At 38.7% G+C, this 16,458-nt stretch overlaps 1 protein-coding gene and 1 long non-coding RNA gene across 8 annotated transcripts in view; one reads left to right on the forward strand and one right to left on the reverse strand.

The window, feature by feature from the left end:
• LOC102030629 overlaps positions 1-6,057 on the forward strand; it is a 67,881-nt gene extending 61,824 nt beyond the window's left edge. The window contains exons 1-3 of one of the 2 annotated variants that reach the window (XR_263710.2): positions 2,138-2,463; positions 5,059-5,158; positions 5,972-6,057. This is a non-coding gene — a long non-coding RNA (uncharacterized LOC102030629). Of the gene's footprint in view, positions 1-2,137; positions 2,464-5,058; positions 5,159-5,971 lie in introns of those variants that run through there. The other variant, XR_001230850.1, reaches the window with a different exon arrangement.
• Positions 1-16,458, reverse strand: part of Tanc2 (tetratricopeptide repeat, ankyrin repeat and coiled-coil containing 2) — a 386,320-nt gene that overhangs the window by 88,482 nt on the left and 281,380 nt on the right. For all 6 annotated transcript variants that reach the window (XM_005402230.2, XM_005402228.2, XM_005402226.1 and 3 more), the window contains 2 exons: positions 11,636-11,917; positions 6,038-6,171 (listed from right to left, as the gene is read on the reverse strand). In XM_005402230.2, coding sequence (XP_005402287.1) covers positions 6,038-6,171; positions 11,636-11,917 — 416 coding nt within the window. The remainder of the gene's footprint in view (positions 1-6,037; positions 6,172-11,635; positions 11,918-16,458) is intronic.

A 16,458-nucleotide genomic window follows, 5' to 3' on the forward strand; every position in this document is an offset into this window, starting at 1 on the left:
GATCCTTTTGCCTCAGCCTCCCAGTGCTGCGATTACAGGCCTGAGACACCACACCCGGCCCCTCTGAGCTATTTTAATGAAGACAGTTTTGATTTCTTTCAAGGGTAACAAGAAGCTACTTGCTTTTTTTTTTTTTTTTTTTTAAAAGACAGGGGCTCAGTATGTAATTCAGTCTGGCCTTGAACTTGTATCTCCTAAATGTAAATCATTTTAAAAACAGTCACAGCAACATAAATTAAGTTTTATACTTCACTGTTATTTTACATTCTGTCTCCCTCCTCCCCTCCCATGTGTGTGCACAGGTGTCTAGCTTTTATCTACATATTACGTTTAACATGCTCAACATTAGAGGATTGCTAAAACATTACTTCTTTGGCTGATAATTTTAACAGGAGCAGCAATCATCTCAAGAACCAAAAAAAAAAAAAATTGATCATTTGACATGTCCTTGAGATAGTATAGTACTAGTTTCTCGGCAAGAATGACACTTCACTCTCTCCTAACATAAATTTCTTTGAAGAAAACCCTTTGAAATCTGTCTCTGTGACATTTCTTTAAATTAGAGAACAGTTTAGATTCTGACTTCTCTAGTTAGCTTATTTTATGTATTAGCTTCTTACTCAAAGGCCTAAGTCAGTGACAACTTGCCTAATGTAACAACAGCTTCTACTTGAATTAAATCCTTTATTTGAAGAATTTGAGGCCAGTAAAATTTTCTTGCTTTGAGGCCTCACTCAATTACTGATAGATTTTTCTAAAAGAATGCTTAACAAAAATCCTTCGCATTATAATAGAGAGGTAGTACTACCCCAAAGCATAGGCGCTGGAGCTTGCTTGACTTGATTTAAATCTTGAGTTCATTATAAACTAGTATGATTTCTCAGGTAAATTATTTATTCTCAGAGACTCTGGTTCCTCATCCATAGAATGAGAATAGTAATAGTAGTCATCTTACAGAGGTAAATACTTGTTTTGAATCCTATTTCTGCCATTTATTATTTGTATGACCTTGGGAAAAAAAATCACCAGAGCTATAGTTTCCTGACCTGAATGATAATGACTACCTCACAGGATTATGAGGATAATAATGACAAGCTCATAGGATCAAGGTAAGAATAAAGAGATGAGGTAACAAAAAATACCGATCTCCAACACTTATTAAGTCCTCAGTAAACAGAAGGCATTAGGCCCCTGTCCTATGATTTCTGCATGAAGACATGGTGGTAACAGATTTAAAACCTAGAAAACTACTGTTATTGTAATTAAATTCACATATCTAGAAAGGGTCCTGTGTGATATTTCTGTATCTCTCTACTCTGAATCATACTTCAGAAACACACAAAGGCTGAGTGTGGTCATGCACCCTGGTAATCCCAGCACTTTGGAGCCTAAGGCAGGGCTGTCTTGAATTCACAAGCCTAAACTACATAGCGAGATGCTGTCTCAAAAACCAAACAAAAACAAAAAAAAACCCCCAAACAAAACAAAAACAAAATATGCAACATTCGCTGGATACACACTTGAGTGCTACTGACCTAGTAAAACCTGTTATACTTCAAGTGTAAAGTGTTTCTTCAACAAATAAAATGGTTTAATACAACAGAAACTGTTCAGTGTAAATCAATTAGCACACAGGAAGCAGCAAGAACACTATGAAATACCAATGGTAATTACTTATATGCCAGAACTGACATATAAAGAACATCAAGAGGTCCTAGAAAGTTTTGTAAACTGGGTTAATGCATCAAAATACAGATCCCATTTAAAAGGTTAATGTCTGATAAGACACAAGGGGGATGGGGTGTCAAGGCATGTAATGGAGGCATACATATGATTACAGTATATGCATTGAGCCCCACCTGAATGTAAAATTAGGGGCCAGGTGGATGGGGGAGGGAAGAATGATTAAAGTATGTGATATGCAAATCTGCCGAAGTGGAACTCACTGACCTATGTAACTGTTTCAGTTCATATTTAGATGTCTCTCCAGCAGCCTCATGTGCTCATCAGTGGGGCCCTTCCAAGGGGACTGGCCCATGGGGGCGCTACAGCTAAACGGGATGTCAGGAGGTGGGGCTACTCTGAAGAAACGGATCAGAGACCTGGTAGGGTATATTGCGTTGCTCTCCCTGGTTCCTCCCTTCTCTCTCTTCTTCCTGCTGTCATGACATGAGCAGCTTTGCTCTGCCCAGGCCTCTCCACCATGCCTTCCTGTCTGGGCACTGGCCAACTGTGGACTAAGACTGTGAGCCGAAATAAACCTCTCCTCCTTTCAGTTCTAGGTGTTAGATATTCTGTCCTGGTGACGAGGTCAATGACTTGAGACAATAACCAACATACAGTAATAAAAAAAGATGTGAAAAAAATTAATGCCTGCTTACTGGTTTCTTACAGTGAAAAGCAAGATTGCTAGCTTCTGCTCTATGGTTCCACAACACAAATTTGCTCAAAATGTAACATGTGGTAAGTTTATTGGGATAATCAATTTTAAACTAAGGGGGTATTTTTTGTATAATGTTTAGTGTAAACTTGAACATATCCTATCTCTAGGTGCAAACAGATTTATTTACATTATGCTTTAAGGAATAATCAGAAAATGTAAAATATGTGTCTAAAACAGTCTAGTCACTTCCTACTTACAATAGCATGTTTTTTTTGCTGTTGTTTTGTTTTTTGAGACAGGGTCTTTCTATGTAATTCAGGCTGGCCTTGAACTCACTATGTAGCCCAGGATGGCCTCAAACTCATGGTGATCCTTCTGTCTCAGCCTCCCAAGTGCTGGGATTACAGGCATGCACCACCACACCCAATCACAATAGCATTTTCTAAATACTGAATGTAAACATCAGTTTTAATAAAGGACCGTTTCTGGTACAATGTTTAACATAAACTTGAAAATACACATTCTTAGGTACAGAATAATTGATTTATATTTGAAGAAGATAAAATCATGAAATTTAAGATGTGATCACCCTTCGAGTGAAAATAATTGCTAATTTCCCACTTACAACATTTAATATTTTTCAAACACAGAATTGATTTTTCAAATATCTTGGGACTTATGGTGATGAGAGACGAATTAAGATGTGACCAAGTAGAGAAGCTCATTCTCTGTGATGGTCTTCGCATTTATCACCATGCAAATCTTACACATCTATTGTTCTTTTTCCAGTATGCAAACACGGACTACCTAAAATAGAGACTGTATCTCTTGTGTCCACGCATTTGTCTTCAGTTCTGGATTACTAGCGCTGCAGAAATGTATTTTAAGTGAACGACTGAATGACTGTGATGGTGGAAGCACTTCAGCATCGGCGTTTTCCTATGATACTTATCCTGTTTTAAAATAGAGGGTGGAGACCATTTTCACAGGAAATATTTTTTAAAAAGCAGACATGTCTCATTTTTTCCCTTGGGTTTTTTTTTTTTTTTTTTGAGACAAGGTCTTGTTATACAGATCAGGCTGGTGTTGAACTCACTATGCAGCCCATCCAGGCTGGCCTCCAACTCATGCAATCCTCTTGCCTCCTGAGTGCTGGGATTACAGGCATGCGCCACCAAGCCAGCTCATAAATGTCTTTTAAAGTTACAATGAGTTAGCAATGAATATGAGGGGAATATCAGACTACTTCCAGAAGTCCATTTAATGATTAATGTGTTACTACTCAGTGCGGGTAATAATGTAGTTGGGGGAAACAGTAGCTACAGTCTTACCTAAACTGGCCTTCTTTGAAGAAAATAGAACCTTACAATATTATATAGCATCTGTAAAATTTCAGAAAAGCAGCAGGTACAAGAAGCTGAAGATAGAATTTCTGTAATATTTATATAAGAAGTTACAACCCTACATCTTCATCCTCATACTTTGCAGCGAGGTGATCATCTCCCCAAAACTTACAGGAAAGAACATTTTATTTACTAGAGAAACTAAAGAGAATCTGGGCTTATGGACACCAAACATACAGCAAACATACAGCAAGGCACCAAACATACAGATCAGGTATAGACCTGAAAACAAGGAACAAAGGGCCTCAGCAAAAGTCTGTATAATGAATGGTAAACCCTAGCTTTCTCTGTTCAGCTCCAGAATGCCGGCACTCAACATTTATACTCTCCAGGCAAGAGACTGGAGGATTCTTTGCGAGAGAATATGAACAGGAAAAGAAAAAAGCTAATGGATACTAACTTTGGAATATTTCCAATAAAGGAAGGATCATCTTAATGCTAACAACACACATAAACTTTGAATTGGTTTTTCAGTGCCTAGCCATTAAGGAGAAGAGAATTCATTGCACGTATAAAACAAGAACAGGATGCTAAAAAAGAAGGGGACAACTGTAGAAAAAAGGAAAAGCTACTGAAAGTTAAAATTATGACAGGCAAAAAATTACTGTAGAAGGATTAGAAGGTAATGCTTAAACTTTTTAATAAAAGGATTATAAGGTAATGTTGAAAAAATCTATAAAAGATGAGTTAGAAGAAGAATTTCAGAAACTACAGTATGGAAAACAGGACAGAAAAGTTAAAAAAATTAACATATTTTTTGAAGTCTAATTCTTCATTACTAGGAGTTATACAGAGAACAGAGAAAATTATCAAGAAATAATACAAAAGCATTTCCCAAGATTAAAGCATTTCCAAGGGCCCTTTATATACCAATATAATAAGTGGAAAAAAAATCCCAAAACAATGCAATAAAAAGGAGGTCCTAAAAGTTCTGGAGAAGAAAATTCTTATTCAAAATCTTTTGTGTACATGTGGAGAATCAGATGTTTATTTTTTGGTAATGAGAATTGAACTCAGGACCTTGCACTTGCCAGGCAGGTGCTTAGGGTAAAAGGTAAGTGGTATGCTTGGGCTATACCAGACATTTAACAGAGATACTGGATGCTTAAGACAAAAGAGTAATGCTGAAAAAAAGAGCAATTCTGAGAGCAAATGATTTTGAACTTGGAATGATACTATGTCAATCAAATAGTAAAGTATAAGCATAGAATAAAGAGATGTTTTTAAATGTTAAATCTCAAAAAACTTATGTCCTATTTATCTTTTTTTCAGAAGCTACCGGAGGATGTGCTCCACCAATAACGAATAAAATCAAGAAAGATGACCTGGGATCACACACAGAAGAGAAATGATAGAAATGTTAGGGTAAAAGGTAAGTGGTATGCCTTAGGAGTGTCCTGGGTCCAGATCAAGCCCTTTATGAAGGCTCTAGGATGAATTTTATCTAGTGAAAAGAAAAAGTAATTGGTAAGTATGGAAAGTGGCATTTCATAAAGCTATATTAAGGGTTATGGAATGACTTAGCCAAAGGTTTGAAGAAAGATAAGCACATTTTAAAGTGAGGTATTTTATATAAATGCCAGGAAAAGGATATTTGTTCAAGAAGGAAATCTTGTTTTTGGCTCAAGAGTGAAGCATGATCACACGGCATTAATACTAAAAATTCAATATTAGGGATTCAGCCAAATATCATGATATAACTATTGGGATGATGGCAGGAGGCAGGTGTGAGAGCTATACTTATTTATAATAAAAAGCAACAGATAATACGCAAATGAGTAAGGAATATTATAGCAGCATATGAAAATGGGTTGGGTAGAGGAAGTAAATTGCTGGTTTTGAATATTACTTCATTTTTTTACGTGCACGTTACCCTGAGAAAAAAAGGGACATTTCAATACAAACAAAAAATATTATGGATAGTATAATACAACAGAAAGAGTTTTGAACTAGGAATAGAAATTGAAAAATACTGAGTACTTATACTGTGATGTTGGGTAAACCATGTAACTTCTTTGAGCCCCAACTTCCTTATCTACTCATTAGGACTTTATTTCTAAGTCTTTCCAACTCCAAGGTTCTGATCCTCTATAGTGAAGTGTAGTTAAAACTAAAACCACAACAGCTGAAACTCTTATCCATGTTCATGGTGTATCTTTACATATTTTTGTTCACTTTGCCACAGGTCTCTCCCCATGTGCCTCGATGTCAGAATGGAACGGGCACGTCCCCGGCGGGGGTCCTACTGTACCTGCGAGGCCAGTCTCCGCATAGCCTCCTCCTGCCGCCTGCGCATCTCTGGGGTTCCCGGGCAGCTCCCACTGGTGATGGACGAGTGGGCTGCAGGGGGCTGTGTGAGTGGCAGCTCTCTGCTGGCATCTACATCTGGATTAAAAAGATGAAACGTCTGTATCAGATAATCATAAAACTAAATTAAAGGAAGGCTAGTTAAATTCCATTTGTTGTATGGCCCAGCAATTCAATTCCCAGATATACATCCAAGAAAAACAAAAACACACGTCCACAGAAAAAACAGCCAAAATGAGATACATGTCCAGCAGCCGATGAACAGAGAAACTGTGCTATATCCATACAATCAACTACTGCTTGATGTGGTAGTGAACAAGAAATGCGACACTGTCACATGCTACCCCACAGATGGCTCCTGAGAATTATACGCCCAACCAAAGAAGTCAGTCAGAAAGACCACATAACTGAGTGTGGCAGCACGTGCTTGTAGTCTCTGCGCTCTTGGACGCTAAGGCAGGGGGATCGCCAAGTTCAAGCCCAGCATGGACAACTTAGGGACACTGCTAGATCCTGTTTCAAAAAAGGCTAGGCATGGGGGATGTAGCTCGGTGTGAATGCACGGAGTTCAAGCTCCAGCACTGGGCAGGGTGCGGAGGACAATGACACACAGTATACAATTCTATTTATATGAAATGCCCAGAATAGGGAATTCTATAGAGACAGAAAGTCAATTAGGGGTTTCCTAAGGCTTGAGGTAGTGGATTACAAAGAAAATAGGGATGTACCTAGTAGGAAGCATGGGTTTCTTTTAGTGGAATAAAAATGTTTTAAAATTAGATGACAACTGCTATACAGCCTGCGAATATACTAAAAATACTGAATTGAACCATTTATTTATTTATTTATTTATTGTTTTTTGAGACAGGGTCTTGCTATGTAGTGCAGGCTGGACTTAAACTCACTATGTAGTCCAGGCTGGCCCCACATTTGTGGCAATCCTCCTGCCTCAGCCTCCTGAGTGCTGAGATTACAGGTGAGTGCCACCATGCCTTTAAACACTTTAAATGGATACTTTAAATGAACAAGCTGTATGGGTTGTGTATTATGGCTCCATAAGACTTTTTAAATTTAATTTTTAAAGAGGAAGGTCTTTCTATGGTATCCAGGCTGGCCTTGAATCTATGATCTTTCTGCCTCAGCCTCCTGAACAGGTGAAATTATACATATGTACCACCATGTCTGGCTGGCTCTGTAATATTTAAAAATGGCTCCATAATATTTTAAAAATTAAATTTATTCCTGGTATTTAGAAAATGTTTTCTTGTGGTACACACCTGTAATCCCAGCACTCGGGAGGCTGAGGCAGGAGGATCACTGAGAATCTGAGGCCAGCCTGGGCCACAAAGTGAGTTTAAGACTAGCCTGAATTACATAGTGAGACCCTGTCTCAAAAAAAAAAAAAAAAAAAAAAAAAAAAGAGAGAGAGAAATGTTTTCTTACCTACTGCTAAAATTATAGACTACATTTAGGAGTAAGGTCATATTTAAAAACAGGCACTAAAATAAATATTTATGATTATTTGATGACAGCTACTGAAAAGAAGGAATACAGAAAGGCAGCCTTCATTCACTCCCTCCTGCTAAGAGTGAATTTACAGTCTACCATACTACGGGATAGAGTTCTCAATAACTGCAGGACGGTGGGTACGGGAGACAGCAGGGACACAAGTCTGAAGAAGTGGATGACATGTTGAGTTGAGGTTAAGTTCCGTGATTTGTCTGTCACTGTATTACTGCTGATGCTCATTTCTGTCCTGTGACTCCATTCCCTGTTGTCTGGAATCTGATTTTGTAATTGCTGTCCAAATACTCTTTCAGATATTCCCTTTTGGAGATGCCCTCTTTTTTCACCCAAGTGTTTTACTTTCTATTTGGTACGCAGTGAACAATAGAAGTAACAGTAATAGGTAGGTGGTAGCGTGCAGAGCAAACTGGCCAACGGACTTCTGTCTGAAATGAGCAGAGTAGGCAAAGTATAGCAGCTGTTTTGGGGCTTGACAGCTGTTAACAAATATCAAATCCAAATAACTACACTGGGTCTCATTTTAGTGGTAGGAAAATATAGTCTTGTATTAGACAGAACTTCCCTAACCACTATACTGAGTAAAGCTACAGTTATTGCAATAATGTCTGAATTACACAATGGGTCTATTTTCAAAAAATGTTTTTGCTCTTTGTGTGTGTGTGGGGGGAGGGGTTTGGGGGTAGGTGGGTAATGGTGCACGGAATGATGCGGGGCTCAGATTTGGAAAAGTAGGCAGGAAGCATGATAACCGACTAGTGCCTTCCTGACACCTTTTCTGCACCTCCCCAGGAAAAGGACAAGGAGGGGCAGGCTAGGGGAGGTGTCTATGAAGGGAGGAGGAACAGGCAGTGAAGCACTGCAGGCCTAACTGTTCACATCACCTAGAGCGGTGCTGTTTAGTGTGGAGGAGGCAGAAGAAAGAATAACAGACAATGCACAGACAGATAAACCAAAAACTCCGTAACTTCCTGCTTATTTTCATTATTACTGCAATTACATAATTGGTATCAGTCACAAAGAATTAGGAAAACTATCCAAGTTTAATGCAAGCTAAACTCTAAAAACTTAAGCCAACCTTCTGACATCATTCTTACTCATTTATGAAAAAAATTTTTCTGCTGCATCTAACACTTTTAGTGCTAGTTCAAATAATAACAGATATAAGTTGAAAAATAGCTTGCGTTCGTGATTCTTTAAGGACTACTGTTTCTGTTAAGATGCAGTGGTAGAATGTAGTTTAAACAGCAGCTTGCCACAAAAGTCGTTTTGTAAAAGGCAACTCTGGTTGTGTGTAATTCTGATAGATCTATCACAACAGATTCTATCTCCCTTCACTCCTTTTCAGGTTTTGAAAATTAACTATCTGGCTGAATCTATAGTCTTAACAACAGAGGTTTATCTCATGAATGGGGGAGTACTCCAATGCTTTGATATTCCTGGGAGACAAAAGGCAATAGGTGTTAGAGGATAATTTAATGAACTACTTTAAAAGAATCTCTTTGGAGCCAGGTGTGGTAGTATATGCCAGTAATCCCAGTGTTTAGGAAGCTGAGACAGGACGACCAGCAAATTTGAGGCCAGCCTTAACTACAGAGCAAGATCTAATCTCAAAAAAACAGAAAAGAAAAATTTCTTTGGAGAGCACATGGACTATTTTCTTTCTAACTCTTGCTCACCCAGGCTTGTGGGGCACACAGAAACCCTTGCTTTCTGAGAAAGCAGTCTTTGCTCCTGGCTGGGATTTATCTCATCATCTATGGTTCCATCACTCTGCTGTCTGCAACAGTGATACACAAAGGAGTCACAGAGACTATTAGCTATCTGCTTTTCTTTTGGACAACCTCAAACAGCTCCTCTCTTAGACTAGGGATGAATAGTTTAGTGTGACAGATATTTAAGCACTCAAAGGAAAACACTAGAACAGGTGTCTTTTCAACCATAAAGAGATATTCTTAGAATAAAAAATTGGCATAGAAGTTTTATTATTATTACTACTACTACTACTACCACTACTATACCAAAGATTGAATCCAGGACCTTTACATTGAGCTACACCCTCATACTGGGCTCCTCCCTTTTTATTTTTTAATTTGAAACAGAGCCTGCTAGGTCACTAAATTGTCTAACTTGGGCTTAAAATTGCAATCCTCCTTGTCTCTGCCTCCCAGAGCTCAGGGATTACAGGAGTGTGTCACCACACCTAGCTAGAAGCCAGTTTTAAATATCAACTAGTCATACTGCTAAAGAAAGCTGAGACCTAGAGAATAAAGTAAGATTCTCAAGGTCACAAGGCAGTGCAGCCAGTGTGAGTGCTGGGCACAAACCCTGGGTCCTAGGTTCTAGAGCACTTTGTCAGTGTGCCTGAGAAGGGGTCCATTTAAGATGTAAGCATGACATTCTCCTGTAAGAATTCTTCTATGTATTTTGATTCAATCAGCTCTCTTCTTAGAAGCTAGTTCTTTTTCTAAAGTTAGATATCCATGAGTTTACCAGAGACAATCTGCCTACTTGATATTAATTTCAAAAGGAAGGAAGATAACTGTAAGGTATCTTTTATGATCTCACACAAACCAATTCTAGTGGTTGTTATCTGAGTATGTGTGGTAGGCAAAATTACCGATTTGTCACTAGTCATATTATGTTATGCTATGCTACATTATGCTACACTATGCTAGGCTACACTACACTAGAAAGCTACTATAGTAAATAGCTTTCTTTTTTGTTCTCTTATAACTGATAAGAAACAAGGGAGACTGATACTGTGTGTATGCTGTGCATAGAAAGGACATTTTTTTTTCTTTTGGTTTTGAGACAGGGTTTCACTATGCAGTTCAGGCTGGCCTTGAACTCACTATGTGGCCCAGGCTGGCCTCAAATTCATGGCTATCTTCCTGCCTCAGCCTCCCAAGTGCTGGAATTATAGGCATGCACCACCACATCTGGGTTATCTTCTTTATTTGAGTGAGTTTCACTAGTAAGGAGAGGCAGAATAGAAAAGTGAGTAAGAGCATGGCTTCTGAAACCAGACTGCTCATGTTTCAATTTACTGCCCTTAAAACCTGGTAGTCTTTCTTAACCTCTCTGAGCTTCGGATTCTTAGCTGTTAAATGAAGACAACAAGGACTACTTCACTGAATTGATAACCATGGGTGAATTAATACTTGTTTTTTTTTGTTTGTTTTTGTTTTTGTTTTGTTTTGTTTTCTGGTGCCGGGGATTGAACTCACGACCTTGCACTTGCCGGGCAGGAGCTGTGCCGCTGAGCTAAATTCCCAGCCCCTGAATTAATATTTGTAAAGTACTTACAGACTGTCAGGCACATAGTAAGTATTATATGAGTGTTTTAAAAATAAACAATATCCTAGTGGTGATCATTAAGTTGTGATGAAGAAGTCTGAATATATGTGGTAAGAGAACTTAAACATCTCCCCACAAGGAAGCAAGCAAAACCCAAGGACATAATGAAGCTCAAGTCCAAGCAGCATAGCACTGACATCAGCAGCAAGGACGTGAAGGTTGCAAACAGACCGTGCTGGCATGTAACAAGAAGAAATGGGCACAGGCTGAATAAAATCTGACAGTGATGAAAGCAAATGGTTCTACAGGCAAGTTCTGTAGTCGTTATTCAAAGGACAGACCAACCATACAGACACAGGGGAGAGTCATAAATTTATTCCACGATGAAGTTTTTTTTCAGTCCTATTTAGGTAACTGTTGAATATGTGGGTTAGATGTACAGAGTATTACACTCTTTCCTGTAACTCTGAATTTTTTTTGTTTGTTTGTTTTGTGTTTCTTCCGGTACCAAGAATCGAACTCACGACCTTGCACTTGCCAGGCAGGCGCTTTGCCACTGAGCTAAATCCCCAGCCCCTGTAACTCTGAATTAATGGTCCTCACATGCAAGTCAAGTTTCATAAATCAAAAAATAAAAGGATATATAACTAAATATAAATATGTTAGAAAAAATTTCAGTGCCAAAGAACCAAGAAGTTCCTTAAAAATGAATACGTACGTTTCGGGGAGGCGTGTGGACTGTCTGAGGCGATCTGTCTCATCCGTGTACCATGGCAGCTAAGGGCCACCAGTCTTGAGATGATGGCAGTTTTTCCGAACCCAATATTTCCCACAATCACCACTCCCTGGTTCACACTGGCATCTGAGCTTTGAAGCTGAGCATCTACTTCGTGGAAAACCCAGTCCCGACCGACGAACACGGACTCTGCAGTGATGCTGGGCACTTCAAAGAGCAAGGGCTTCAGGGAGATGTCTGGAGGCCTGTACGGCGCGAAGCGAACTGAAAGGGACAACGAAAGAGTGAAGAACTTCGGTCAAACTGTCAACACTGAGAGAAACAAAAAAAGAACTGTGGTTTAAAAGTCTACTAGAGGTACGATGTGATAAGATTTTGGGTTTTTTGTTTGCTTGTTTGTTTGAGACAGGGTCTCACTATGCAGTTCAGGCTGGCCTTGAGCTCACTTTGTAGCCCAGGCTGGTCTCGAACTCACAACTATCCTCCTGCCTCAGCCTCCCGAGTGCTGGGATTACAGGCATGCGCCACCATGCCCAGCTTGATATTTTGGGCTTATTCAGAAAATAATAAAGCTCTGAATGTTGGTTTTACATAAATAAATAATATAGGTGTGCTAGATACATGTGATAATTCAGATGGCAGAATGTAAACACTGATCAAACAGTAACGATTTACAACAGTCAAAATTAGGACAATATAAAGGACAATTAAAAATTATTAAAGAATAGTATCTGATGCTGGGAAAAAAAACCCCAAAAACCAAAAACCAAAAAAAAATTTTTAAAAACAGGTGGAGGCAATGGAGGAAAAAAGAATTAAGATGTGTTATGTTCATGTACCAGTTCTCTGCAATGAATGTAATTATTATGTACTGCAAACATGTACTAATAAAGATTTTAAAAAGTCATATTGGGTCAGCGCCCCCCCCTAAAAAAATAGGCTGACAGGAGCGCCTTGCCCTTTCCAGCACGTGTGCACAAAGGGAGCAGGGGGCGCCATTTGTGAGGAATGAGCCCTCTCTAGGTGTCAAATCCGTAGCACTCTGATCCTGAACTTTCCAGCTTCTGGGACTGTGAGAAATAAATTTCAATTATTTATATATGTAAAAAAGGAACAGAAATGGCCCCTGTGCCAGCAACCAGTACAGATCCAAGTGTAGTTCTAAAGGCCTCTTGCTATGTCTGGGAATAAAATTTTAATTATTGGGCTGTCGGGTGGTACAGATATAGAGTTCCTGGGATGAGGGTAAGCTATGGTGGTGTATTTAGACAGCTTAAGAAAGCAGCTCCTTACCTGCCAGTAAGGATGAATTTCAATATTTAATAACCAGTATGGGTGTACCAGTACATATCAGTTCTATAGAAAGCAATATAAAGTACATATGCTTGTTTATTTAAACACACTAATGAGCAAGAACAGTAGTAATTCCTTTCAGTTCATGACAGTGTCTTGTTTTTTGGGCAAATACATGTATTATTAGTGGAAGCAAAGCCCCTAACAGCTCTGAGGATTTAAAAGGTCTTAAGCAGAAACAAAATTTTCATCCAGTGTCACTGTACCTGTACTGCTTGCATTCATGCTGATTTTAAAGAATGATTTTTGGCTTTATACACATCTTGGGTATAGACTGTATGGCTTTTTTAAAACATTTTTTTCTGTTCTTATATAATTATAGGATGTACTATGGGCAAAGCATGAGCTACACTTCTAACAGTTCTCTAAAACTGCATATTAGATGTGATCTGGTTTTAAACATCAACCTTTCAATTATGTTAACAGTAAAAGGAAGTCTTACCCAACCACCTTTATCTGGGTTAACCTAAGTGCTCGCCTAACTGTACCTACAGTACTTTTAAAATATATAATTTATCTGTCTGAAACCAGGTATTTCATTTCTGAATCATTAACCTCTCCATAATTTCTTGACATATAGCAGCCACTCAAATACTTATGGAAAGAATTAAAAAGAAGTTACTATACTCTAATCCTATTTGATATTTTAGAGCACGAGAAAGGGCAAAGGAGATAGGTAGAGTAGAAAGGGAAATCATAAAGAGAAAAATAACATCTAATTATACTGGTTATATTAGTCTAGAACATACTTAAACCAATTACACATCATAAAATGGGATCTAAAGCTGGTAGCTTATCTAAGAAAACAAACACACACGTATACATGTAAGTATACACTCATTTAAAACTGTCTGAAAGCCATTAGAATTATAACTGTTCATTTAAGGATGGATAAAAATTCCCAATATAGTGCAAATAACTAAAAATATAAAGCCAAATTCTGAAAACTGAAGTCAACACTTTCCTGTATCAGTCTTAAAATGCATCAATTTTTTTTTTATTAAAAAGGACATGCGCTGTAGAGGCACAGCTATGTTATCACTTATAATTTCTTGAATCGTATCTCTTTAGCAAAATGTACTCTTTAAAAACTTGCAACTTCTTCCGGTGTCATGGTGCAGAAGTGTGAGGCCTGAGCACATTGCTCTGAGCACCCCCAGCTTGCCAGGACACCTCTGTGACTTCTACCAGCTGCACGCCGCATGAGAAGGACTCTGTGAGACCCTGGAGCCAGGGATGGGATGGAATGGAATCAGGAGGAAGTCTGAAAGGAAGTGGTCAGAGCCAGCTGCAGGGAACCGCAGCCTCCCTGCTTAGCTCCACACCCTGAGAATCTCTTGGTCTTTGGACAGCAGTGCCAGCGAGTAGTGTGTGAGTCTGTGCTCTGCCCTTCCTGCAGTGTTCCCGGGCCAGCTGGGCCTACGAGTGTAGTGTAAGTCTGTACTCCAAGATGGTAAGGACAGCAAGTAGAGTGTTGAGTCCACGCTGTGTGTTTCCTCCATTGCCCTGGGATGGTGGTGCTGGCAAGTAGTATAAGTCAGCACTCTGCCCTTCCTCCATTATCCCTGGGATGGTGGTGCCAATGAAAGGAGTTGAGGAGTGTAGGTCCGTGCTCTGCATTTCCTCTGTTGGCCCAGGAAGGTGGTGTTCAGGAATGGAGTGTAGGTCTGTAAGCTACCAGCTCTCTGCTTCCTCCATTGCCCTGGGATGGCTTGCTGATGAGAGAAGTATGGTCATGCAGGCAGGAGATGCACAGCAGTTCTGGCAAGAGGAGTGATGATGGCAGTACCGGCTAGAGGAGACATCCTAGGAAAGCCTCCACATCAGGGATAAGGCTATCTAACATAAGAAATCTAAAAGCATCAATACAGAAAACAAAATACAATAGAAAATGATAAGACGAAAAACAAAGTGCAATTCCAAAAGCCCAGCCTATCCAGTACAGGTCCAGAACACAAAGATATAGAGGACATCAAAGGGCAATAAATGGAACTCCCTGAAATGACAGCAGCTGAAGTGAAAAAAACAAATGGAAGAGGCCATAGAAAAAATAATCTCTAAGGTGCAAAAAGAAATGACTATCAAAATAAAAGACATTAAAACAGACACAGATAAACAAATAGAGGGACTCAGGAAAGTGATGGAAACCATGAATGCCATACATAGACAAGATTTTTTTCTGTACCGGGAATCAAACTTGGAACTTTGTGCTTGCCAGGCAGGCACAGTTCTGCTGAGCTATATTCCTGGCTCCAAACATAGACAAGAAATGGAATCAATGAAACATATCCAAACAGAAATGCAGGAGATTAGAAACTCAATTGAAAGTATATACAGCAGACTGAAAGAAGGCGAGGACAGAATATCCAATCTAGAAGACAGGAATGCAACTAGCGACCATGAAAAGAAAGATACCTTTAAATTTTCAAGAGACAATGAAAAATCAGTCCAACAGCTGCACGATGAAGTGAAGAACAACATAAGATTGATTGGCATCAGTGAGAAAGCTGGAGACAGTACAAAAGCCATTACAAAACTCTTCACAGAAATAATGGCAGAAAACTTCCTAAACATGGATAAAGAATTTGACATACAAATAAATGAAGCATACACAATGCCAAATAGCAATGACCAAAATAAATCTACACCAAGGCATATAATCAAAATTCCAGAAATCCAGCACAATGAAATATTGAAAGCAGCTAGAGAAAAGAAACGTATCACCTATAAGCCCATCAGAATCACAGCAGACTTCTCAACACAAACCCTGAAATTAGGAAGAGTTTGGAGTGAAGTATTTTAAGCCCTAAAGGAAAAGAATCTTCAACCCAGATTGATGTGCCCCATAAAATTATCTTTTTTTTATTTTAAGAAATAAAAGATGGAAAACATTAACAAACAGACATCCATTTACAAAATAGCATAAGAACAATACAAACAAAACAATTACAGACAAAGTTTTAGGAAATTAACAATAGTTGTGCTATTACTTATTGATATCTTCAAAGTGGTTTCTCAAGAAAACAAATACAGACATAAAAGATTGACCAAACAAGTAATCATTAACTGTTCCTTTCTGCAGAGCAATATAAGACAGTAGTACAACTATGTTAGCTATCCTGAATATACATACTTACATAATTTTCCCTTCTTTCCCTTCTCTTTTCCCACACCCCACCTGCCCTTTATTTTGAGCATTTTCCTTTTGTTTCATAATGTTTACCATACCTCCTAGTTTTTATTCACTCTTTCAGGTCTTACACTAGTGAGACAATACAATTCTTACACATGCAGGTCTGATTTATTTCACTTATGAGTATGGTCTCTACTTGTGACCATTTACCTATAAATGCCTCGAGTTTATCTTTCTTTATAGCTGAGTAATATTCCATTATATAAAAGTATCACAATTTTTTTATCCATTCCTCAGTGGATGGACATTTGGGTTGCTT

Source organism: Chinchilla lanigera, unplaced genomic scaffold (assembly GCF_000276665.1).
Source record: "Chinchilla lanigera isolate Chin_1 unplaced genomic scaffold, ChiLan1.0 scaffold00077, whole genome shotgun sequence".
Classification (NCBI taxonomy): domain Eukaryota; kingdom Metazoa; phylum Chordata; class Mammalia; order Rodentia; family Chinchillidae; genus Chinchilla; species Chinchilla lanigera.